Genomic DNA, 27,635 nt, shown 5'->3' on the forward strand with positions numbered 1-27,635 from the left:
GCAGCAGCAGCAGCAGCACACCTCTCCCTCCCCAGTCTGCCCGTGCTGGCAGAGCAACAGTGCCCCCTGCTGTTAATAGCAGAGACCTGTATCCAGCATAGGAAAGAGGTTCAGAGCGGAGGAGAGGGAGGGAAGAGCCACTAGATGCTGAGGAGAAGTCATGGCACAACACATTCAGGCCCTCACAGCTCTTTGAAGGCAAATCAATAGCAAACCATTATCCTATTGTTGTTCCTCATCCAACCAGCACTGGTGAAGCCGGAGGAGGGGGATGGTTCAACTGAATGCCAAAAACACCGTGGGGGGAGGCAGGGATTTAGCAAACCCAAATCTGAAACAATCCAGCAGATAGAAATACAGAAAATACACAATAACACAAACAGGTGATAGAAAAGTACAACACAGTAAAACACACATCCCAGAAAGGTATGGGTTTTAGTAGATACAGACACATCTGAGGTGGAGGTTTAATTTAGATTAAATAGTGGAAAAACAGCATTGGGAGGCTTCATATTTTTGTCAAATCAATGGTTACAAACTCATAATCCAGATTAATTTTTCATCCATTTCCTTTCATCTGTTAGAAAAAAAATAGCTTTCAACAGATTTGATTAAAAGCAAATCTCTGGTTGGGTTATCAGCAGCTAACCCAAACCATAACCACCACACTCAACTGTCAAAATGCTACAAGAATTAGTGCCAATGCTTACTGCCTTAATGCGAATAAGAGAATATGGTACTACGTTCACACACAGCTACAGTGTGCCCCTCTCCTGATGGTGGGCAGTGTGTGCCATAGCAACCAACAATCAACTTTTAACTGAATTAGAATATACTTTTTTAGTAAAACAAAAAAATGAACCAGATTTTAAGGCATACAATCTACCAAACCTCAAATGACAAAGATACCACAAGTATGTGTTACAAATACCAAAAATGTCTCCAACACATAACTGGACACATTTTGAAAGTGAAGAAAATCTCTCTCTCATTCTATCTTTGGTTCTCTACCTCCTCTGTCCCTCTAACCCCATTGCCCCCTCTCTTTCTCTCTTCCTCTCTCTATTGATGCGGGTATTTAATTAGTACCATAGACACAAAGTTTCTATTTCTTGTTACTATTGTGCTCTGTTGTGCATAAGTAAGGCACCTTGTTGATAAATCAAAAATGAAAAAGGAAGGACTTTTTAAAAGGAAAAAAAGAGGGATGCAAGGACCGAGGCCAACGATGGACATATTTTTTTGCATTCTCTGTGAATATAGACTCGGAGGAGACATTTCCCACGAGAAAAAAAATACAAAAAACAAAAAACCAAAACCAAAAAAAAAAGAAAAAAGACAGGGAGCTGTTGAAGAGAAGAATGAATGACGGACGCTTTCTCTCTCTTTTGGCATTTCATGTCAGAACTGTGCTACTTTCAGCCCCCTTTAAGCTGAGCCCCAAGAATGGGGTATATGGAGGGGGACAAAACATGTCCTCCAAATGTCCTGGCTGATTCAGTGTGTTTTACGGGAGGGTGGTGTGGGGGGGGGGGGGGCAGGGGTAAACCTTGGGACTCAATAGCTATCTGTATGGTCTTAAAATGCAACTGTAGCATTTCCAACAATGTAGTCAGATTAGCGGTGCCGATTAGATAAGAGATGGTCATTGTAGAGGAGTTGATTGGGGGGGGGGGGGGGGGCGTACTAACTAACTTCACGTTGCTGTAAGCAGTGAATTAAAGTCACCAAAGGATGAGTTCAAATAGATTTGTGGTTTAAGGTTCAGCGAGCATATAGGTAAATAGCGAGAGTCAGCTCTAGGTAGGCTGACAAAATGACATTTGTTTGTAGTGAGAACCAATGTGGCTACCTCACTAAGCTGAGTGGTTTGTGAAACCGCCACTAATACCAAAGATACTCCAGCCTACCAGTCCCAAACTGCCTAGGGGGACACGCACACATACACACACACCAAAAAGACCCCCCCCCCCTCTTTGCCCGATACTGTTACAAATAGACACACTGACTACAGTATATTCCACACACACACACACACACACACACACACACACACACACACACACTTACAGCGCAGTCAGACTGCATCGTGCCACATAGAAGGTGGTGGCTGCCTTGCAGATAGAGTTGAGTGCCTTTTCCCTTCAACCACGGGTGGGACTGCACTGGACACACACACACATGCACACACACCACACACACACACGCACACCCATAGACTCACATGCAGACGATACACCCATAATTGGATGGACAGAAAGGGGGGCCAAAGAGGGACACAGAGTGGGGGCTGTGTCAGCATTTTCTCCCATATTGACTTTCCATCTTGATACACTAGAATACAAGCACTTTATCATGTAGAAAGTCTATAAAACATTTTCTATACACTATTTATTTGAAACAAAATAATATGTTACTCCTTAATCTGTCAGTGTCTTTGTTACTGTATCGTTGATCTTATGGTAGCTCACAACCTTTTTTTTTTCATTTTCTTTTCGTTGCCCTGCCCGGTGTGCTTACACTCCCGGCCGCTTTACCTCTCTCCCATCAGAGATATTTTTGTGTAACAGAGACAGAGGGGGTAAAAGGGCCGAGGCTCTAAGTGCCCATAGGGCTGTTAGTTGTAATATCTTCCCATTAAATGTCTCTCTCTCTCTCCACCATGTGCCAGCACAGAGGCTGCACTAGAATAGCGTGGTGGAAAACTCACTGACAGTTTTAAGACACAAATTCTCTCCTCCCTCCACCTTGTCTGTCCAGTCAACCTCTCCCCCTGGCTAGTGCGAAGACTCGGTAGGCATGTGTTGACAATTAATTCTGAAATACCTCAAAACCTTTCATGTAAACTTTATGTAATTTAAACTGAAAATAATACTGCTAATGATAACAATGATTATGAAACTATGATACTATGATAGTTAGTTTTGGAACTTGTGACTTGAAGCTTTATACTGTTAAATTCCTTTTATTTGTTTGCTCATTTTTCTTGTACGTTCTCTCGTTTGTTTTGCTACGGCATGTACTTACTGTTTTCATAAAGGAAAGACATTGTGAATGTTTCTGTGGAGGGTAACATGAGAAAAGAAGAGACAGAAGAGAAGGCTAGAGGGACAGGCGGAAGAGCAACTCACTTCAGATGTTTAGTTCACAGCTCTCTCAAAGGCGGGTATATTCAAAAGCAAAAAAAATAAAATGACGAGAAAAAATCTGATTGGAGCTGAATTCTAAACCAAAAATTTGAAGATAAACCAAAGGAGGAAAAACCTTTTACTCATTGTTAGCTTTCTTCTGCCTTTAAGTTGTCTTTTCTCTAAAAAAGAAGAAAAAAAATCAATTTCACAGTTACTTTTGAAGGTTCCTGGGTGTGTTCAAGTGCTCCTGATGTTCTTAGAATATTAAAGACCAGCGCCTCCTATTGAAAAGGAGGTGCACCTTTTTCTTTTGTGCATGGATATTGTATAACTGTATAGAAACCAACAGGAATGACCTGTGATTTTGTGGGGAGCGGAGGAGGAAGGAAAGACTTGGGAGTGGGTGGAGGAGGGGTGGAGGAGGGGTGGGGGATATTTTGGTTATAAAAAAAAAAGGGTGGGATGATTTGGGTTTTAGGCGTTGGAGGGGTCCTTGTTTTTAGAATTTCTGTCACTGTTGGATTCACTGGTTGTGTGCATGTGTTGTTGCAACCCTCTCCCCTTCCCCATGTTTCTTTGATGTATATAAATCCAGACAGTAGGGGGCAGTGTGTGCTGGGGGAGGTCAAACTCCTCTCCTCCAATCAATAGCATTCAATCTTCATTCCTCAGCTTGGGGTCCTGACTTGGGTCCTGAAACGTGTGTCTTGCTTTTCCAAGGACGGGTTGTTTACTTGGAGTTAATCAGAGGGACACACACAGGCCTGAGTGGCCCTGGTATACCTGTATGTCTGTCTACATGCTTTTCCTCAATCTGTGTATGTGTGTGTTCATTTGTATCTACGTGGAAGTGTTTTTTACGTTCTTTTGCTTTTGGGTTGCAATATTTCTCATGCGAAAATTTGAAACCATTTCTTACTGACTGACCGACCGACCAACCACAGTACTATTTGGCAACTGACCCCTCCAACCAGAAATGTCCTGAGCATTTACTGTCAAACAGCATAATGTATGTGTCATTTCCCTGTGGGATAGAAGGTTGCCAATGGGACTGATGTAGACACCCCCAGTCACACTGTGCTCTCCCTCTTCTGTTACCTGTTAATCAATCAGAACCAAGTGTCTTTGTGATGGTAGAAGACAATCAGTTTCAAAACAAGAAAAAGGTAGAGAGAGGACAGGCCAGTAGGGAGGATGAAGAGGGCGGAAGGAGAGCAAAATCAGGGGAAAAGAGGCTCTCTGAATCGTGACGAGCTGTTAGTGCCCGACTGCCAAACAACTGCCCCACCACCCGGCTCTCCAACACATCCACCCAGCCTTCACCCCATCACCGTCTGACTAAATCTAACTGAGTTACACTGCGATTGTGCACATCATGCTCCAACTCCCCTTTTACCTCCACACAGTCCTACGCTCACCCCGTTCCCCCAGTAACGCTGCACTCCAAAAAAACAAAGCTCAGATTAGTTAAGACGCGCTAAACTCACAACAGAAGACCCCCAGTATCCCCCCTCATCCCCTCTCACTTTTCAACCACACACTCCTGCACTCCCACTGCCTAGTGGAGCGTCACGAGGACACAAACAGTGTCGGGAGTGCAAAACTAAAAGACCTGTGGTGCAAGGACCATATTTCCCATCACCCACCACGGTTTCCTGCTAATCTAACGATGATGTAACCAGCCGCGAGGAATAAAAAAAATGGCTCCGGTTGGCGGCTTTTGCACAGAAAACTATGCAAACACCTGACCCCCCAATCTTAATCGTTGCTGCTGGGTCAGAGTGTACAACCCTCAATCCCCCGCCCCCATCCCCAATACCTCTAGACACTCCCACACACATACTTCAACCTCCATGACCCCTATTCTCTCCCCCCCCCCCCCCCCCCCCAACCCCAGAGTGGACGGAGCAGCCCCAGTCATTCAGGGTACAGTAGCGAGTGCCTGGGGCGAGAAGAGCACTACAATGGCCGCTGTTCACCAGACCAGACTGCTGATGTCGTATTAGCTTTACACGAATGCCCCAAACTGCCATTGACATCAAAATGGAGTCCCATGTTGACGTTTTGCATGCCGTTCCTCCCCACTCCCCCCAGTGGCTCCATTGTGCTACAATGTTTGATCGTCTTTGTCCCCAGCGCCAAGGAAGGGCCACAATCAATGCAAAGACACTTACATTGTAGTACACTTAGTTTACAAAAAGTCGTCTGGAGACGGTGGCTTATATTGCACTCAGCCAGACAGACAGACACACAAACAGACACAGGCACATGCTGAAGAGGTTGAGTCTGCCTTTTTTCCGAGAGTGTTTGCTGAAACCAAAGATGAAATCAGAGGTATGACAATCTGGCTACCGAACCGAGAAGACAATGTTCAGCTCTCTGGGCTGCTCTACGGGTCCTGTGATTTACCGGCCATGTGGACATTCCACCTATTGCACTTAGAACACACACATTGCAGACATGACCCCCCCCCCCCCCCCCCACCCCCCACCCCCACACACACACCTAGCAACCTCTCACCCCCCCCCCCCCCCCCCCCCCCCCCCCACACACACACACACACAGATACACACACACACACACACACACACACACACACTTGTGCTGTAAGATACGAGGGACACGCCCACACAGCGTCTGGTCAGAGAGCCTCTTTTCCCTCCTCCCACTGCAGAAGCCGGAGAGCCTGTGGAGGACTTTTAGTTTCGCTCTAGTTGAGACTTTTGAGAAGGAAAAAAATCTGAGTAATAACTGTTACAGAAAAATAAAAACTTAAAAGGATAATATGGGTAAAATTGCGTGTTTTGAAATAAATTAACAAATAAAACAATTGTAAAACAATGCTGTGTGCAGCCTGGTTATTGTGATTTGTTTGATCTTCCAAGGAAATGGCCCGTGACCCCTTCAGTTGAGAATTAGTATTTTTTTACCACAGGAGTAAGCCTTTATAAATACAACACTGCATCTCACCATGAAGAAAGATCACAGATATTCTTTGCAATGGTGAAATGTCCATAAAAATGATTAAACAATAGTCACATATTGTATCTTGTATATTATATAATTCACTTTATTAGAAAATAAAGATCATACAAAAGATTAGGAACAGAGTGATGTCCGCTAAGAATTGCCCACAGAAACATATTTTGGAGGTACATAAAAATCTATAGTTAGTAACAACACGGTCATGCAATATCCCATATCAAAAAATTAAATAATCATTTTGCCACTGTGCATAATGGTGATTTATTAAAACTTTGTCACATATAGCAGAAATGTGCAATTATTTTTGTTGAAATTGGAGCTCTATAACCAGAGAAAAGCGTGAAAATGCTGCAGAGCATGCATCGGCCCACAGAAAAAGTTAGCAGACAAAGCAGCTTTGTGCTACGTATCCTGAGTGCCGTTTGTTGTTAGTAATATTGACTATTATTATCTGGCTAGCCAAGGAAACAAGGGCTGCCAAGAACTTTTACACATGGACCGCATAAAAACAAATTCAAACAATAACCTATCAGACCCTCAGACCACCGGAATCCCTACCATTACGGAGAGGCAAGGCAGTCTGCTGTAAGGAAACTGAGCGGGAAAAACGAACTGGGTTGCTACCTGGCTAAGTGGCTAAGCTGCTCCATACAAAACCAGTGTTTTTCTCGCGAATGAGCGACAAAATGGATGAGCTCAGACTGAGTATCGCTACACAGGATAAATTGCACCCGTTTTCAAAGGATCAGAAAACAAACCAAAGCACTGGCGGCGTCAGTTATGTTGTGGATCAACTTACCGATTGCTGAACAGCTGGCTGCTGGATCTGTGTCCACATGTTCCAGGTAAAAACACAGGTTTGCTGTTCTGTATTCAGAGTTGGCAGTTCGATTTCTCTCGGAAAATTAAGTCAGGTTTCCCCTCAACACCGTGAAGTCCGCAGTTTTCAGTCTGTCCCCCGGGCACCAGTGGTAACTATTTTTCTTCCAAATATACTGATATTTTAAAGTAGTATGCTCATTGATGTCACCAGAACCTCACGCGAGTCTCCGCTGAAGACGTTGGAAGAGAAGACGCGTTTGTATTTTCCCATACGATGAGGCCAAATAAACTAAACTTAAAGCTATAGCGTTAACCCCTAGTAAGCTACATCAGGGCAAGTGCTGGACTGTACATAATACAGCATGGAAGTTTATTTGTAGTCCTTGCAGCGATCGCACCAACAGCAGCAGAAACCGTAAGTCCGTCTCCCCCGAGACTCGCTCCTTTATAGCATTGTGAAATGTCGGGTGCACGGCGGGCACGGATCTATAAATAGTAGGAAATCATTTGTGCGGATTTATGGCGGGCGATGCTTCATGCATACACGCAGATTAGGGTGGGCTAAAAGCTCATCCGTGCATCTCTACTGCCCATACATACAGTCATCTACAGAACCACGTTTTACCGTCCTTGAAGGCACCACTGGCTGCTTCTCTATCCAAATGATGCGTTTTGCATCATTTGGACACGGAAGCAGCTGGCAAGTGAACGTGGAGCTCCCCGTACAGGCAACACGGAGGGAAGTTCAACATTTATCATTTGCATATTTGTAATGATACAAAGCTGGTTGAAAAGCGGCTAAGTGGCCGTTTTAATCATCTGTCATGATTCATGTCTTTTGATGCGCCATTTAGTTTCTCATGGCTTGGTCCATTATTACCCTCCTTTATGTGAATTTGGCCTGGTGAGTTAGTGAGGTCTTTGCTTGTAGTCACCTTCTCATCCACTGGTGGCACTGTGCTGCGGATGCTGGCCGCAGAGGCGATGAGGCGTCCGGTCCCGTGTCCCTGAGAGACGGCGTAGGAGGAACGACGGGCAGAATTCCCTCTATTGAACTTTGTGGACTTCAAAACCACTGGCTGATGGCTGGTGCTGTGGACCTGCATTGGGGAGAAATTATTTGGCTACAAAATACTTGTATTATGCTGCACAAGCTGTTTCGAGAAATTTTGACTTGTCTGTAGCTGTAAAAAGATGGCTTCATTCAATAGTTTGGGAGAAGGCTGAGATGGAACTCGATGCTACTTGCTGTGTGTTTGATGGTCCTACAAACACCAATGGATTTACTAACAGGGGGGTGAGTAGGTAATGACTGCATTTTCATTTTGGGGCGACCCATTCCTTTAATACCTAAATTGATATCCTACCTCTTGGTCTCCCTCTCTCCCAGAGAACATATCCTTCCTACGCACGCACGCACGCACGCTCGCTCACGCTCGCTCGCTCGCGCACACACACACACACACACACACACACACACACACACACGCACGCACGCAGAGGTCTCACCTTGTGTCTGTCATGGCTGGTGAGAATGATGTTGAGGGCGTAAACGGTGAATGAGGGCAGCACAGCCGTCCAGGCCGTGAGCACAGCTGTGAGCCACACAACTGGATCGATGAAGGCCTTATCTGACACACCTGTCCACAAGCAATCAAACCGGGCATGATGACAGATGCTTTACTGAATCTGATCAACAGAAAACTCCAAAAGACATTCAAATTGACATTTCTCGCTGTGTTTGATTGTATGCATCTTAATTTGTACTCGCTGGATTTTTGTCTCCAAATGAATTAAACCCAATGCTTACTAATAAGGATGCAAAATGGCCACAGCTGGGAGCAATATGAGGTGAAATAGTAGAAAAGAGCAGGCCTGTACTGTGACAGAAGTGTACCAGGGAAGAAATAGTCGGCGGGCGAGGCCTGAAACAGGCGGGCATTGTGGGTGATCCTGGTGCAGATGAAGTACAGCAGCACAGAGACGCACACTGCTGCTATATTGAACTTTGTCCAGTGTCTGGTCAGCAGCACCACCTGACAGGCACAAACAGATACACTATCATCAGAGGAGAACATAAAATCTGGTTATACTATCTGGAATTGCAGTACGAAGTGATGCAGCGGTAAAAAAAACAAACATTTACAATGCTCCCCCCCAGTGTTGAGAAAGGTGTGACAGCAAGAGGTGGTAGAAAAACACATTTCAAATACAATACTATTAAATCAAGTCCCAGTATAAAAGCACCTGTTCATATACATTTACTTAATAGGCTTAGTCCTATAAAAAAGCATTTCTGATGTAATAAATTGAGCAAGAGTCTACACCTCAAATCACTAACATTAATTCTGGCACAGCTGAATTCACTAATGTCAATTATCTACCCTCTTGGCTGTTTTGAAAATGTAGTGAGTAGAAAGTATGGATTTTCCTTTGAAATGTAGCGAATAAATTATTATTATAAATTATCTGGCTAAACAGCAAAACAATCCTCCAAAACCCATTAGAAGCACTTATTATAGCCCTTATACTGTTACTGCTCGTAGCAACAACTGTTAATACAATAAAGTGATAGATCATAATAACTTGCATGGATATGTCCCTCTAAAAACAGATTGAAAATACTGGTGGACCCGTCAGTGAGTTAGGCCCTCCTGGTCTGGAACATGACATTATCACTGATGGCATCATCACTGATGACATAATCACTGAACTCATTAGCCTCAGCCAGGAAGGATGACATCACTGATGACATCACATCATTAGGTAATCAGCGCGATCAAATTATTAAATTATCTGTTATCACATTATCAGTTGCTGCACTGCTTCACTTCCATCCATGAAGGATTTGACCCTGACCTCAATGTTGATAGAGAACACGGCTGCCATGCTGACAGTGACGGCCATGGTCTGGTAGTCGAGCGCCGAGTTGTAGAAGACTCCAAGTGGGATGAAGAAGAGGACGAGGGATGTGTAGACGGCGTACATGAGCGTGGCTAACAGCACCAGCGGGTTGAAGAGCTCCTGTCTTTGGCCAACCTTGTAGAGCTCGGGCCACCTCAGGCTGCCCTCTGCACTCACATCCTAACAATGAGGGAGAGGAAGGGGGGGAGGGGGGGGGGGGGGGGGGAGGAGAGGGGGGTTTGAGGTATGGCTGCACCTTGGTGTTAGGATACAAACATTTCTTTTTTATTATTATTATTATAAATGATCAGAGTGAGCTGACACACAGAGTGACTTGGTGTGACCAAGTCAGTCTCATGTCTTGAGGCACAAGTCCCAAGTCAAAACCCAAGTCTACATGTAGAACATGAAGTTAGGTCAAGACAAATCAAGAGTCCTGTATCTATTTAATATCTAAGAAAACAAATGATCTAAGACTTTTCAATGCAACCTGGTAAGTGCATCATGAGTCTTTAGTTCCATATCAATTTAAATTCAGTCATTCCATACACATTCAGAAAAACACAATTTAATATCCAGTTGTCTGGTGGAACAAATCTCCTCAATCCAAGTCATTTAAACAAACAGTCTTTTGCTAAGACTATAGACACCTTCATCAAAGTTCAAGTCAAAGCCAAGTCCCAAGTCAGCAGAAACAAAGTCAAGTCTCACATCTTCTCTTCATGCATCAAGTCAAGTCTCAACCAATTAAAATTGTGACTCGAGTCTGACTCGAGTCAAATTCATGTGACTGGAGTCTCTACATGATGAATGATTATACTGATAATTAATTGAGTCATATGCTGAACATGAAATATCTGAATTGGATGGCTCTGTTGCCAAAAGCATCATTCGCTCTCTCACCTGCTCAAAGATGGCCAAGCACTGACATGGAAAGGATGTGTAGAAGATAGTGTAGAGAGGAATGAACCAGTTTTCATACAGAGACTGCAGGAGAGGAACAGAGAATGGACTCAGTATGGGATGTTTGCACCATGCTGAACTTCACACCAGTTTGACCTTTACCAATGTGGATCTAACCTGAGCACTGAACCCATTGAAGAAACCAAACCATATGTGAACAAGAGCAAAGCCACAGGTCTTATACAGGAAGTAGCGCAGAAACAAGGCGATGCGATGGTACGACCAGCGTCCGTGGACCAATAGCAGCCTCTGTAGAAATCTGAACTGGGCCAATGAGAAGTCAGCATTCTGCACTGCCTGGCCTCCTTCCACTCCTGCCAGTCCTACTCCTATGTGCGCCGCTAGCAGTGGAGAGGGAGTAAGGGAAGTCAGGGGTCAAAAAGATGACGAAAACTGTGTGAGAAAAACAGAACGCAGAATACTGTACATTGATTCATCTGAGGTCTTCTGTTAACCTCATTCCATTCTTGGTGCTGAAAGTACTCAAATCCTAAAGTAGCAATACCATAATGAAAAATACTTTGTTAAATCTAAAGGTTCTACATTCAAAAGTTTACATAAGAAAAAGTATAGAATTATTACCAGTAAAATGTAAACCATTAAAAAAATACTTAATACGTAACAATGCAGGTGTGTGTAAATAAAGTTGAAAGTTATGAAAGTGTGACCCCACGCCCTTGCATTTCTCCTTTTTATTAAAAGGAGAATTTCTGTCATTTTTAACCTGGACCCTATTTTAAAAAATATTTTTGAATGTATATACCAACTAATGTGAGCAGAAATGTTTGAAATCGCTGCAGTATTGACCAAGACCGCAGCCGCTTTTCTTGATTAAATGATATCTTTGTGCCATGAAGGGGGATGAAAGGGGGCTGGCAGTGTTACAAAGTGGATGTTTTTGGACCCGTTTTATTTCAGGGGGGGTGGCGTCCCCTCGCATCCCTCCTCAAATCGACTACCGACTACAGTACGTGAGTAAATGAGTGAGTACTTTCCACATCGGATTCTTTCACACTTCTCTGTCCACCATACTTACTCTTGATCATATTCACATCATTGGCTCCGTCCCCAATGGCCATGGTGACCGAGCTGGTGTGTTTCCTGACCAGTGTGACGATCTCAGCCTTTTGTCCAGGAGTGACGCGGCAGCACAGCACCGACTGGCAGCGTCTCGCCAGGCCCATGAAGGTGCTCGCCCATTCTGGTCTCTCGGCAAACTCTGCCTGGGACACACCACCACCAAACAGCTCAGTTACAGACACGGCCAATTGTGCCTGTATGGACGCCTGACCGAGCCGGAGGCAACACGGGGGCCCCAATGTGCGACCCTCATGTTGCTTATAGGCAGGGAATCTACTGCTGCACTACCCAGACGTCCTGCCCTTTCCCCCTCTCTCTGACATAAATAGCACTGATGTTGATGATATTGAGTCATCTGAAAAGTATATGAGTAAGCTCTTTACAATGTGGCGTGCTGTTTACCAGTTCAGGTCCGGTGAGGACCACAGCAGTCTTTTCTCCAGCCGTCTTCCTGTCTACAGACCACAGCTCTGTCTGTCTGGCGTTGAAGAAACTGACCCCAGGATCTGGGGACTGGAGTATCTGTCTGCAGGGGCAAGCACACAAAGATCAATGTGAGTGCATGTGTGTGTGTGTGCGTGTGCGTGTGTGTGTGTGTGTGTGCGTGCGTGCGTGCGTGTGTGTGTGTGTGTGTATTTTTATCATTGCTAACCTCAGCTCCTGCCATTCCAGTAATCTCGTATCAGGATCCAGTAGTTTGCAAGAGTATCCAATATTCACTGCTGTCTCTACAAGGACAAAGACAGAGGGAATTGGGAAGAGGGAGAAAAAAGAAGAGAGGAGACAGAGAGACTTTACAGTGTACATAACAATACCACTGCCCGCTAGCTCACCATACCTTTTTTGTCCCCAGTGAGCACCCATACTTTAAGCCCAGCCTGTCGAAGCATAGCAATGGTCTCAGGAATACCGTCCTGAAGCCGATCCTCTATTGCCGTCACTCCCAGAAGCTAAAACACAAGGACAAAACATATACATTTTTATTTTTATTTGAAAAGGATTAAACGTCAAATAGACAGAGACACGAGAGAAACAACAGTATTGAAACTGTGCAAGATTCAAAGCAGTGTCTCCCAGATTGTGAAATGTCAGTGGCAGACTGTACCACTTCAAAGCCATAGGGAGGATTAACATTAAACATGTAAAACCACGTTGAGCCCACCTGCAGCTCTCTCTCCATGACATCATACAGCTCGTCCAGCAGGGTGTCGCGCTCGCAGGTCGTCATGGTAGCAGCATGGGCCAGAGTTTTACTCCACTGCTCCCATGATGCCTCAGGAACAGATCGAACCGCCACACACAGAGTCCTCAGGCAGGCCTGGGCAAACAACTAACAAGAGGATATGAAACACATATTTGATAGGCTACACCAAATTTATTGAGTGATCTCTCGGGCAGCTGGTGATCTTGGTGACATATTGATGGAGAAAAGGTGAGATATAACATTTCAGTCTTGGCAGGCATGCCTCGAACGCCTCAGTAGGACTTCAAGGAATGGTGGATCACTGGCTTGATCCCTCCCCTCTTTAACATCTTATCGATTATTGATTATGATCAGAAACTTTTAACTGATCCTTAACTAGTACTCCTGCTCCGAGATGCTAGATTATACAAGCTCATGACACAAGTCTGCTTCATCACTGAAGAACACGATACAGTATGAGTCTAACATGCAGGATAATGAAGAAGACATATCAAATGTTTTTATTTTTTGTATTACAATTAATAGGGCAACAAACCAAAACTTGGTATATATTGGTGCTGTTAAAGTATATACCGGTACTTTTTTTTCATTCCAAAAGTATATCATACTGGCACAGTATAGTGTGTTTTTCCGTTATGCTTTACAGAGCTCTCTCAGTGCTCTCCTGATACGATGCGATCTAGTGATCTAGTTTACCTCCAGAGCTCTCTCAGTGCTCTCCTGATGTGGGCAGTCCCTCTGCAGCCTCTCCAGGATGACCATGTCAGCCCCCTTACTGTAGAGCTTTAACCCGCCCTCTGGCTCCCGCACTGAAAACAACACATAGTGCAACAGTTAGCCTCCTGAGACAACCTGAAAGTCAGAGGGAGCCCTTTGCACAAATTAATTCAGACGAATAAGCAATACTAAAGTAAGAATTCTGCCACCTCTAGATTAGTGTATATTAAGAGGGCCTTGTCTCACCCAGTACAGACATGCGTCGTCGCTTGCTGGTGAAGTCTAGCAGTGCCAGCAGCTGGTACTGCCTTGTGACACCCAGCTCAGAGACGGTGATACAGTCTCTTCTCCTGGAGAGGAAGACCCAGCCCAGCTCCCTGGCCGCACCGACAAGAGCCTCCTCATCTGGGGACGCAGCCTGGTACACTGGAGCCTCTGTAGGAATACAGTCAACGAACCAGCTTAACATCTCACTCCCCAAGAGTGATGCAGTAACAAGATGACACCATCTTTGTTTTCAATTTTGACCTTTCATCATAGCACCTCCATCAGGCCAATCGGTGACATTTTTTTTAAACACCAGAACACAGCGCCAAGATGATTGATCTCTCCAAGTTGTGTCCAAATCACACTAGTGGTGTCTCAGATATCACCTGAGATATCATGTTTGACAATTCCATCATGTTTGGGACAACAACAGAACTGTATAGGCATACATCATAAATCACATACCATTATGGACACATGCACACGCTTTCATGCTTGTGTTTTGCCCTCACCTTTCCTCCACTCTGTCATGACAGTGTGGCATAAAGCCAGTGCGGTGAAGAACTGTCTACTGTGTGGACACTGCTGCTCCCTCAGCCTCTTCACCAGGCTGGGAGCCGACATGAACAAACCGCCACATGAGAACGCATTCCAGCTTAAATCCATTGGCTGTGGACGCACAAGGAAAGGATGGCATGTCACTGTATGTTGAAATTATTTGATTCTGTATTACAACTGTAGCCCACATGAGTAGAGTTGAATATTGATGGGAGGAGAAGTGATAACACAGAAACAGGCAGAAAGACATAGCAAGATTTATCCTAGAATTCCTTGGAGTTAGGAAGGAATACACAAGGAAAGAGCAAAGGGGGTAAAAAGGAGGGCTGAGTACATGTATAAGAATGTGGATATGATATGTACAGTAAGTGTGTTTCATCCTGGTGACCAAACATAAATATGGATATGGTAGAGTATATAAAGGTGTGAACTGGTACCTCCGTTTCCTCGGCACTTATTGATGCATCACCTATGAAAAAGACACAAATCATATTTAATTGCATTCAAAAAGTGGTTGAAAAATGTAGGTAAAGAACATGATTAAAACAAAATGCAAGAGTAGCCACAACAGAGGGTGAAGAGGATGGAAAAATAAGTAAATAAATCAGGTTTGTATTGTTAGTGTGTCCTTCAATTGAGACTAAAAACTGGACATCTCAGCAGTGTGCACTGAACCAGGAAGCGGCTCAGACGTGCGACATATGGTTTATGTGATTCTGACAAGGTTCCAATTACAGTTTGACCTCAGTGGGCGGGGCCAGTGTTAAATATTTAGTAGTTGGACTCATGGCTGGTGGCTATGAGCATGATAAGCGCCTCTGTGTCTCTGTGGCCTCGTACATCCTCTCTCTTGAGGATTGGGTTTAGATGTTGTGGCTTCTTGAAAAGCATCTCAGCATCATCTGTGCTCCACTGTCACCTAGTTAGGCACGCTCAGCTCCTTGGTCATTATTGTTTTTCTCACCTCTGATACAGGAGTGTCTGAATTAATATTTAAAGAGGCTCGTTAGTGAGCTGATTTGACGTGATACAGCCTCGTTGCTTTAGACAAACGTGTAACAGGAATCCAGTCAGGCAGACACAGACCTGGCTTGTCCAGACATGCACTCTTGAGTGAAAAAAACAACTATAGTAAACAGTGTCTTATAATTTCCACCACTGAGACATCAGCTAGTTTTTATATGCTGATAGAATTTCCGACTCCTGCTGTTTTTAAATTCTTCAATGGTATATTTTTTATTACTTGTTATTTATATTTTAAAAACACTTCTTGCTAATGAATTGACTGCTCTTGTTAATGAGCTTTTATTGGTTTTACAAAAGAGGGAGAGTAACAGTTGTTTACATTTTGCCTGAGTGAAAAGACTGACGGTATTCACCTTATGTAGCCCCGCCCACTTGACCCATTGTGTCACAACTTCCTGTTCAAAACACCGGCTGTTTTACCTGCTCAAACTAGTCTGACTCACCTGGTCAAACCTAGTTTGACTCACATACGAGTCAGACTAGGGTTTACGAGTCACAGGAAGTGTAAACACAATCAGAACTTCCCATTGTGTTTACACTTCCTGTTAGTCTCTCAAGTGTGGAGGCAAGAAGGCCAAAAGATGTTGTTTCGTAACTTTTTGAGTGACCAGTGTTCGTGACTGGAGTTTGGGATCAACAGAGGCGATTGATATCTTTAGAAATATGTCCAATGGAAAATATTCACACCAAAATAAACCAGTTGGGCCAAAATTGTGTTTTGAAGGAAAAGTTCATCTCTGCAGAAACAATTTGTCTCCCAGCGTGTACTATTGCAAAATTAATCACTTGTAAGGCACACAGAGAAGCAGTCCTGTTTTACAGTCAAAGGAAGTGAGGGGTTCACAGAGCCAAGTCATGGTGACCTTGGATGGAGATAGCAACGTTCCTGCCAAAACCTTTGTTGTGGCTTCTCCAGGAGGACGAGCATAAATATTCTAGTCTTGGGGCAGTCAGGCAACTTTTTCACACATTCGCCTGTCTTTCCTGTAACCTACCATACAATCATTATTGCTCTGCTCATCTTCGTTGCTATTTTTGAGAATAAACCCTTTGGAGAAACTTTTGAACCAGACTGTCAGACTTTGATTGAGGATTGCATGTTTCATGAAGAGAATATGTGAGTCGTATGCTTATCTAGAAAATAGTTTCCCCCACCATCGAAAAGAGGCCGCAGTGCCTACCGAGGGGACTCCCCAGAAGTCGAGGCCTTCCCATTTTACTTGACACAAGCCAGACTGTCTCTTCTACATAAGGTGAACACTGTGGTTCACTCAGTAAGCAACTCGTTTCTCTCCTACCATAGACCTCCCCGGCGATGCAGCACTGTCTGAAGAGCAGCCTGTTCTGTGTTAACGTCCCAGTTTTGTCAGTCAGCAGGTATGCTACTTGGCCCAGCTCCTCATTCAGTGACGTATTCCGAGCCTGGGCCGGGCAGTCTGTCTGCTCCCAGTGCATCTCAATATCCCAGCCAATAAAGAGGCTGTGGACCACGTGGACCACATCAAACCTGTGGGCACGCACGCATGCACGCACACACACACACACACACACACACACACACACACACAAAATGCACACAGAGATACACATTAGTATACATGTATGCACCCTAGTGTTGTGGTCGAGTCTCAAGTCCCCAGTGTTCGAGTCCGAGTCACCAAAAAAGAGTCTGAGTCGAATCTGAAATCGAGTCTCCATTACGTGAGTCCGACTCCGAGTCCGGAGTTACTGAACATGAGCGTGAATCCACCTGTAGGTGGAACACACAAAATTGAATAATGTCACAGTATTAATATAGCTAATGTTATCAATACCTTCGGCCAAATTATTAGGGCCCATTACAAAAAAAAAATACAAAAAAAAAGTCTTTATCAATTAAAAAGTTTGAGTCCTCGTCTCCAACTTCCCAGTCCGAATACATGAATGCTGGAGTCCAAGCCCAAGTCCGAGTCATCAGTGCTCAAGTCCAAGTCGAGTCACGAGTCCTGAAAATGAGTCCAGTCCTGGACTTGTTAGGACTTGAGTACTACCACACTAGAACACACCCGCCCACCAGCACATCAACAGAGAAACAAATCAGTGCAGTGAGTCTTGTTGAGGGAACTAACGAGATATAGAGCGACATGGGCATGGCGGGGCTCAGCAGGATGACGTAGCTCCAGAACGTGAGGAATGCTGTGTAGGTGGAATTGCCGTCAACCACCAGAGCAGACAGAACCTCAATCCGGGTCAAGACCGCACTCGCAAACACACCGCATCCGATGGCTAGGAGCAGGGCTGTAATCAGCAGGAACAGCACAATCTGGAGATTCAGAATATACACATATATATGCATATTTAGTAGTTTATAACTCTATGAAAGAGATTCAGAATATACACACACGTGCATACTTACTAGTTTATACCTACTATTATAAAACGGCTCTCTCAAATCAAGCAATCTGATTGGTTCACAGCCATTGTATAAATCCAATAACCGAGTCCAATAACCCATGGCCATGGGTTATTGGACTCGGTTATTGGTTGCCATGGCAACTCTCTTACTAAAAGCCTTTGGTTTAAAAAAAAACAAATGGCGGAGACAGCTGTCAGATCCTTGTGAATCGATCTTCGCTTATAACTTTACTAATACTTCGCAGAAAATGATGTTTTGTACAAGAATAGACGCGGGCTAATGTCTTAACCCCTCTCTCGCGCGCCCTCACTCTTAACCCCGCATTTCTAAATAAGACGTAACGTTACTTGGTGTCGGCATACGGCTCTGGTGTCGGGCTTTGCAAAACGCTCTCAGCTTCTCAGCAAGTGCCAGGATTGGCCAATGTCGACTTCAGTCTCCAGAACGATCCAATCAAATCACCCGCACGTCTATCTTCTTGCTAGAGGTCCCGCCTTACAGTAGTGTTTCAACTGACTCTATCAGAATACAATGCCAGTCGGACTTATAGTATTATTATTATTATATTATTATACTTGGAAACCGTTTTATAAAAGCAATATAGCACTCAAGCTGCGTGGTGTTGTGGAATATATCCCGCTGATAAGCTGTTATCCCACGAGGCCTGCGGCCTCGTGGGATAACAGCTTATCAGCGGGATATATTCTCCACAACACACTTGCTCTCGTGCTATATTGCTTAAGTATAACTTCACTCACCGCAATCACCGCTCTGTTGAGGATCTTCTCCGTTTGCGTCCTCTTCACTGTCAGTTTGCCGCCGTTCCTCAAGATCTTACTGTCTGCACCTAGCATAGAACAGACAACTTATTAGATGATATCGGGAGGCCTGGTGAGCAGGGAGACAATACTTCAACCAGAGGGCAAGGGTTCAAGCACCCGTGTCAGTAAGCATCCGCTGAAGTGTCCTTGAGCAAGACACCGTATCCCTGCCAGTTCCAAGGGTGTCTGACCTCGCCGTGGAGGGGTCACGCAAAAAGAGAATTTCCCTCGCAAGGATCAATAAAGTATCACATTATCTTTTTCAGTGATGCCGCCTCAAGAAATTTAACTGCATATGTAAAACGGACGGTCCTGAGCATAATTATGCACTCTATCTTCTGACTGTTCAAGGACAGAATTGAGCGCACCCACGTATAGTCCTACTATGACAATCCTTTTCCTCCATTCTTAATAGTATGTCAACCTTGGCCACGCTTAGTTGAAAATAGGCCGTGTCAAGCATGTGTGATGAGGGCCTAGAGTTATTGGGCCGAGCCGGGGTCATACCGATAGACAGTGTCTGATGAATGGTATAAAACCCATCTCTGGTAGAATTTGATCTATCGATATGCTTTACCAGAACTGAAAGGGTCATAGCTGTGAGATCCATGACACCTCTGCTCAATCCGGTAATATCCGATCAATGATCACTTAAAGGACAGGAGGAGGGGTAGCCTGCTATCAGCGCCATGTTAGCATAGACCCATATTTAGATCACAGCTGCAAGACTAAGTACTGTGCATAATTAGCAGTATAATACCTTTCACATGATAACATTTTGTCATTGACATTACCGGAGGCTCAAGTAGAAGGTGAAATAAGGATACGTGGGCCTCGCCGCAAAAATAATCATATCACTGTTAACACAAACTTCTTTGTGAACTAAACTTCATGTAACATATCTTACCTGTGTCGACCGCCTCTCTCTCAGATACAGACATTCCTGAGAAATACGTTTCAGCATCCCATTTTCTAAAACTGAGCAATTTTTTCTTATTTTTATGTGAATTTCACAGAGGTGGTTAATAAAGTTCTATCTATCTATCTATCTATCTATCTATCTATCTATCTATCTATCTATCTATATATACAGTGTATATCTGTCTAGTTATCTAGGTTTACCAGTGTATATGGCCATGCCGTAGGCGATCTCTGTGTTGCGTAGGACTGTTCCCCTCAGGAGGATGTGCTCATTGTCCAGCAGAAGTGACTGTCCTCGCCAGTGGAGCTGCCCTCTGAAGCTGTACAGGCGATTGTTGGGCTCCTCACAGAGCACAACTCCTGTCAGAGATGACGATGAGGGGTTAAATTTGCATTGTGATATTCTTTTATGCAATTCTGTAATAATTTGACTCAGACTTATGTTGTTTTAATAGGATTTTTTTTTGTACCATCTCATAAATGGTTTTATGTTTGTAAATACATTGTGCTTGTCTTTATGTACCATCAAAGGCAGCGAGGGACTCTTCTGACGGTTCAGAGTTCAGTTCATCGTGTGTAGCAGCGAGGGCCTGCCGGTACTTGAGGTTGGTCTCTCTGTATGAAGAAAAACTGCTGTCACATTTCACAGCCTACCCTCAACAGCTGCTCATCAATGTACCAGAAACAACAGGTTAGTAACATGCATAGAGAGACAAACAGTGCCGTTTCCTTTAGTTTAGTTAGTTTTTCCCTATTCACTTGCAGGTTAATTGAACAAACCAAAATTGAAACAAAGTAGTACAGTAGAAGCTATGTTAACATTTACATTCCAAATGTAACGTTAACACTAACATTACAAAGTAGCCTACTCCTACGTTTCTGCTGAGCATTCAAACTTATATAAACAAACAATAAACCAAAACAAATGTGAAAATATTGCAGTGCACGTGAAGCTGGTCAATTTACCTGTTAGCTCTAAATTCGTTAGCTTAACTGATGCATTTGACAATTCTTTGTAGAAACAACAAAAAACAGTACAAATAATTCAATACAATGAACCTGGCAAATGTGTTACAGAACAAATATAACATCCTCCTTGCAGTACTTACAGGTGTATGTAATCCAAATTCACAAAGCAAAGAAAAGTGATCAACCATGATGAACCAGAACCAGCCAAATCCCCCCCCCCCCCCCCACACACACACACTTGTCCACAAGTGCGTGCTGCTGGACTCCCCTAAACAACACCAAAACAACTTGTCCACAAGGGGGTGGTGAACTACCCTAAACAACACCAACACACAAAATCTCATCATGTACTCAATTTCCCCTCAGGGATCAATACGGTTTTTGTGATTGTGATTTTACTTTACTTAGTTATGGCAGAAGAATGAGAAGTGTCTGTGTGTGAGCAGAATTTTGTTGGGCCACAGCTATGCCATTCTACGTGTGATCAGGCTGAAACTTTCAGGAAGTGTAAAGAGCACCCGTGCCGTGCGGGTGCCCTGACGGAGCCAGATTTTCTAATTAGGTGATTGCCCTAATTACCTAATGATGTGATGTCATCAGTGATGATGACATCAGTGATGATGACATCAGTGATGTCAACTCGAGCAATTGTGATGTCATCAATGAGTGATGTCATCAGTGTTGCAAAGTTGGGCAATTGTGCATGCGCATGCTAATAAAGCATGCGAGGCCACAATGCGGCCGCACTGCATATGCGAGCCTGCGTAGCGCTACGCTGCAGGGAGTGGTGAGGCCGCGCAGCGGGCGAGCCCAGGAATCGAGCGTGCGAGATTGCTATCTACTATAAGAATGAGAAGTGTCTGTGTGAGTGTGTGAGCAGGATTTTGTTTGGCCACAGCTAGCCATTACATGCGATCGGGATGAAACTTTCAGGAAGTGTAAAGAGTACCAGTGTGGGTGACCTGACCAAGCCAGATTTGTTAATTAGGTAATTGTCTTAATTACCTAATGATGTGATGTCACTCAAGCAATGATGTCATCAGTGATGATGTCATCAGTGATGTCATCCTTCCTGGCTCTACAGACTGGGTGGGTCTAATAGACCATATTCACAGCGCGGTCATGTTGGAATGAAGTCACCTGCTGGTTGGGAAGGCAACAAGACTCTCATCCAAAACCTTATCTGAACATGGAGCAGTAGACCAAAAGTCTGTCACACCAATTTCGTTTAATTAATTCAATTAAATAAATTAATCAATTAACCACGATATTCAAGGAAGCACAGCCAATGCTCTAGATTGTAAACTGCAGTACACCCTCGCACCACTGAGCACCGAACCAATAGAGGGTATGCACACCCACTGAAACACGCCCCCTCAATCAGGAATGAGTGTCAAAATGAGTGTCAAGTTCCTCCCTGAGCAGCAGGTGTCAGTAATCTAGGCTGATTACTGCATTCAAGCTCAGTCTTGCTGTGACTCAGTGGGCGTGACCCCACAGTGACTTCTGCCTCTGTGACATCACGTGCATACCCTCTATAGATCTGGTGCTGTGGAGCAGTTGAACCCGAAATTACACAGCCGAAGACGGCTGTGTTTGAGCTTAAACTTAGGCACTCAGATGTGGATCGTAGGAGGGTCTCGGGAATGTGCATAGCTCTCCAAATTGTGTTCATACATACACCGCCACCCGGGTCCCCTAAGGGTAACTGCAGAGTTCCAAGGCATGTCTGAAAGGGGCTTTGGTGTCCTACCCATCAATGTCCGCCGTCTCCACATAACACAGGCTGTGAGGCTCTGAACTGCAAAGGAGGAGAACATCAGCCTGAGAAGGAGATAATAGAGTGTATGTGTGTGTGTGTGTGTGGGGGGGGGGGGGGGGGGGAGAGGGGGTAAGTGCAGAGAGTTACAGAACAGAGGAAATAGAAATATAGAAATATAGTCATTGACAGAAGGAACATTTAGTCAAATATTTCTTTAAATAGCAAAGGAATATGCAATATGTGTAGGCCTACTGCATACTATTAGGTCTATGAGTACAGTACAGTACATTAGGTTCACAAGTAATGAACAGAATCTTATTCTACCCCAGCAAGTCATTTATTGGATTTATTTGTATAAATATAATTTCGTAATTTATACATCTTTATTCATTAGTTTGTTTTTACATGGCTATTGGTTTCTGGTATAGGTTTGAATGTAGGGGCTCACAGGGATGATTTGGTCTTTGTGGATCCGCAGCACATCTCCCACACACAAATCCTTCCACTCTGCTGTGCTGAAACTGAGACAGCAGAGGACAGAGGGGGAGTGAGTATGCGGGAAGGTAATCAATAAGAACAGTGTCTTATCCTAAAACTTCATATGATTTGCGGTCACAAATCTACTAAATATACAATAGGCGACAGACTACCCTACGAATCCAAAGAGAGCAGTAACTGCATCATGAGAAATGGAACCAAGAAAAATTACTTTATCTTCTGTTTATTTTCTGACTAACATATTGCTGGTACAGAGGTGGATACATTGTTTTTGCATCATTGGATACAATCTTAGTGGATATGAAATCTTAAGCCAGTCATGTCCTCCGATCTTTAAAAACACAAAGTCGTTACTGGTGTTTTTCCCCTTATAGGGCGGAATATATTATGCAAATTAGTCTTTAAAGTTGCCCATTGCTCCACACTGAATAAGCACAACAACATGTAATGCCTGGAAAATAACATTATGGACTGAGGCAAAAGCAGCACTGAGGACAGGGAAGGATGTGGTCAGGGATTGCCTGTAGACCTTCTGTGGACCGTGCAGAAAATGGTCAGTGTTTTTTGCGCTCCTCTAGAGGAGGCCATCCAGGAACTCACTCATTCACACTTCATTAGAGCTTCATTACAGAGCTGTTTCAAAGAGGGAGCTGTGCCCAGTCCTGAGAGAATAAAAGACGCCCCCGTCTTTGTTCTCACCTCTGGGAGACGAGGACATCACAGGGTCGGGAGTTAATCTGGGTGTCGCTGCGTCTCCTCGCCTACAGTAGGAAACAGATGGCGGGCGAGAGAGAGATAGAAGAAGAGAATGAAAGCGAGAGAGATGGATGCAGAGGTGTGACAGGGATGGGGGAAAAAGAGAGAGGGAGCGAGACAAAGAGTGATGGACAGAGAGCGGGTGAGAGGGGGTGAGGGTGGCCGTGAAAGGTTGAACAGGAGAGCGGAGAAAGGGAAAACGCCATTACGGGGCTCTACAGTGACACCCGCTGGGAGATTTACACCCTCCACTAAATGATTAGTCAATAGAGAGGGGTCAAGCAAGCGTTTCACCCAAAGCTGTTAACGACCGTAACTCAGTGATGCACTTAACCAGGGAATTCTCCATGCAAAACATCACGCCTGCATTTAAAAGGAAAAGCTTTAATGATAGGGGAGAAAATTAATGCTACTGGGATGACTGGTTTGTCAATGAGGAGAGGACAAGGAGTCAATGAGGACAATGAAGGAGAGAAAGGGGGAGAGAGAAAATAGCGTGCATGCGTAAGTGCCGAGTTGCCCGGCCGTGTGTTTGTCTTTAGGCGCATGCGTACGCGTGCGAGCATGTGCATTCAGCTATCAACCATCTCTCAGGGATAACCCCCCCCCCCCCAGGTTGGAAGAGGGAGAGAGGAGTGAATGGTGGTTTCTTACCAGGTCAGTGACCAAGTCTTTGAGTCCCCGCACAGACAGTACGATGAGCAGGGGGATGGTGTTGGTGTACCAGGGGATGGACGAGATGGCAGGGACACACTGCAACCCATGGACAAGCATGTACACAGTTTGGATGAGAAGGAACACAGGATCATATTAATGCAAAGCACATACACCGTGCTGTCACAGATGTGCTATCACAAGTTGAAATGGACCTATATTATCCTTTCAGAGGAATTGGTGATGTCAGGCTTAAGTGATTGCAGCAAAGTGGGTAGTTCAACCTGTCCAAGTATCAATATTTATTTTGTGTTCCACCAGAGAACAAAGAGCATTTGGTTATTGTAAATATGGGCAGTAAAGACTAGCACTGAGCCACTATAAGTACGGAAGGACAGACAGACAGACAGACAGACAGACAGACAGACTGTGTTCACACTGTGGTGGAGACAGAGCTCCAGTTTATTTGTTTGCTAACATGAAAATACTCATGCAAATAAAGCAGATTTGAATTTGAAAACAGAGAGAGAGAGAGAGAGAGAGAGAGAGAGAGAGAGAGAGAGAGAGAGAGAGAGAGAGAGACGGAGACAGAGAGGGGACCTCCATCTGACCTGCATCACCACCATGAGGAGGTAGTAGAGATTGGCCGCACGCTGGAACTGCTCAAACAGAGTCAGGGGCAGGAAGGTCAGAGGGGAGTACTTGTAACTGCGCATCACATTGTCCTGGCAACCCACGAGCAGTGAGACAGACAGGCAGAGAGACAGACAGGCAGTGAGACAGACAGGCAGAGAGACAGACAGGCAGTGAGACAGACAGGCAGTGAGACAGACAGGCAGAGAGACAGACAGGCAGAGAGACACGCACAAAACAATTGTGAGAGAGAGAAAGACAGGGATGAGGCGGGAGTGAGAGTTAGAGCGAGAGAAGCACATGGCAGACATGAGACTGTATCAACATCCCGACAGGTGTTAGGTTGCCATGTTGCCATGTGGAGTGGGCTCACCGCGTATCGTCCCCAGTGGAAACACAGAAAGGATCTCTTCTGCTTGTGTTTGTGGTAGGGGCGGCTGTTCGCTCTCACCTCCCATGTGAGGCCTGTTAGAAGACATGTGACACATGTCATGTGACTTGGTGCAGCTATCATTTTCATCAGCAGACAGAGCAGATGGATATGTCTGCTATCTATTAGGATGACTGTGCCTGTATGTGTGTGTATGTCCATTTGTGTTATACCATGAGAGAAAGAGAGAGAGACAGTGTGTGTGTGTGTGTGTGTGTGTGTGTGTGTGTGTGTGTGTGTGTGTGTGTGTGTGTGTGTGTGTGTGTGTGTGTGAGAGTGTGTGCGTATGTGTGCGCGCACGTACTGTACCCCTATTAACCATTATCTCAAGGGGATTCTTGTACCGCCCCCATTCTCACCCACTTGGAGCCTCAAGAAAGCGAAAGTGACTCTGGTAGCATCTGGTGAGGAAACTCAATCCCCTCCAGGAGTAATTTTCAATATAGATCCACTGGGTTTAACACAGAGAGTGTGTAATGGATATGAGTGATATTTAATTTCAAAATAAAAACGTTGAACTCTATTTGCCTCTAAAAGCGCCTTGACTGTGAAGACAGTGAGAGAGTAAAACAAACAGTGGGCAGCAGGCGAACAAGAGGGAACGAGAAAGGAGATACATGGAGTGAGATCAAAGTGACGTACCAGATTCAAAGTCTTCCTTGGCCATGAAGCTGATGAGGAGACTCAGATGGCTACAGGAGAATCAGGATTATGCTCGAAGACCTGCACAAGACGACAAACTGAAGGGGCTGTTTCTCTCCCCCAGTTAGGTTACGCAACCGTTACGGTATATCAGCCTTGTAACTCATTGCACCACGTTACCATGCAGACATAACACAACAGACACAGAGGTTAAATCTACTCTTCAAATCATTGGCGATGATCTAATTTCAGTATCCTTGACACCTCCCATTTTTTTAAGACACTAAGGTGCGCTTGAAAGCCAATCTCTGTGTCAAGGACAAGACATGAGGTGCATATAATACGTTTTCCATAATGATGTAATGCTGAGAAATGTACCAACTGTGTAGGCTGTATGTCCAGTTGAATGCTTTGTCTGGATGAGTAATCTGGGTGAGAAAGTACAGATCCAACCATTTCCAATCCAACCAGAGGCTGTTGTTTCCACCAAAACTTGAATCAACTTCTACAGATCCACTGTCGAGAGCCTCCTCACAGGTTGCATAACTGTCTGGTCCAGAAGCTGCTCTGCCGAGGACCGTTGTCTCACTGACAGACTTGTGAAAACAGCCCAGAAGATTATAGGCACAGACTTGCCTCCTGTGAGAGATATCTATGCAAAAAGGTGCCATGACAGGGCCCATAAAATAATCACTGACTCCAGTCACCGAGGAAATGGTCTTATCACCCGACCACCTTCGGGCAGATGCTTCCGATGGGAGCGCTCCCCAGACAGGAAGGTTAAACACAGGGTTCGTACAAGCAGACTTGTAAACAGTTTCTTCCCAGAGGCAGTCGGGTTCTTAAATGAATAGCACAACTGCCCCTTATTGCTTTGATCTGTGGCTATCATTATTTTACTATTTTATTATTTAACCTTTTTATCTTTCTAACCTTGCACTGTGCAGACATGCTACCCTGGCATGCTTCCTAGAGAACAGCACAAAGCACTTTATTCATATGCCCTTCTTATGCCTTTTTCAAAATAATTATTTTTTGTATACCTTTTATTCATTTACAACCATGCACTGTGCCTAGTCTTGTTAATTAATGTATTCTCCTATTCCCATACAAAGAAAACAGATACGATTAGAGATGTAAATACCCTTACCGTTATTGCTTGCGAAACAAATATAAACAGCAACAGCACAGGCAACCGGCACTCACCTGTAGTGATTGCCGGTAGTGTCCTTCAGCGTTGCAGAACACCTGCAACCAGGTGACATACCTGAGCCATCAATCACTAATTGCCACCGGCCGCAGCTACACATTAACATGGTTATGTTTTCCTAACCATTCTCCAGTGGCTTTACGTAACATGCACCTGGATTCTGGCTTTCCATTCATCTCCCTCCTCTCTCTTTCTCTCTCGCTCTCCTCTACCTGGCCCCACCCTCCTCTCTCTCCTCTTCCTTGTTCCAGCTCGTCCTGGCCCCACCCTCCTCTCTCCCTGGTGGG

The 27,635-nt window shown here is 44.6% G+C and overlaps 1 protein-coding gene across 1 annotated transcript; it reads right to left on the reverse strand.

Moving 5' to 3' along the window:
• Positions 1-4,653: 4,653 nt before the first annotated feature.
• On the reverse strand, positions 4,654-26,170 carry atp8b3 (ATPase phospholipid transporting 8B3; the record flags this gene model as incomplete). Its single annotated transcript, XM_083647243.1, has 28 exons — positions 26,139-26,170; positions 25,440-25,531; positions 25,045-25,158; positions 24,434-24,532; positions 23,723-23,784; positions 22,974-23,046; positions 22,517-22,587; positions 20,318-20,409; positions 19,996-20,154; positions 18,811-18,899; positions 17,766-17,959; positions 16,956-17,164; positions 15,069-15,100; positions 14,586-14,742; positions 14,053-14,241; positions 13,786-13,898; positions 13,048-13,215; positions 12,724-12,835; positions 12,538-12,613; positions 12,288-12,411; positions 11,842-12,028; positions 10,923-11,146; positions 10,746-10,829; positions 9,798-10,022; positions 8,836-8,974; positions 8,448-8,578; positions 7,874-8,038; positions 4,654-4,689 (listed from the first exon to the last, which is right to left on the reverse strand). The coding sequence occupies exons 1-28, from the start codon at positions 26,161-26,163 to the stop codon at positions 4,654-4,656; spliced, it is 3,441 nt and encodes a 1,146-aa protein (XP_083503369.1). The 5' UTR covers positions 26,164-26,170.
• Positions 26,171-27,635: the final 1,465 nt, after the last annotated feature.

Source organism: Poromitra crassiceps (genome assembly GCF_964638095.1).
Source record: "Poromitra crassiceps genome assembly, chromosome: 12".
NCBI classification, from domain to species: Eukaryota; Metazoa; Chordata; class Actinopteri; order Beryciformes; family Melamphaidae; genus Poromitra; species Poromitra crassiceps.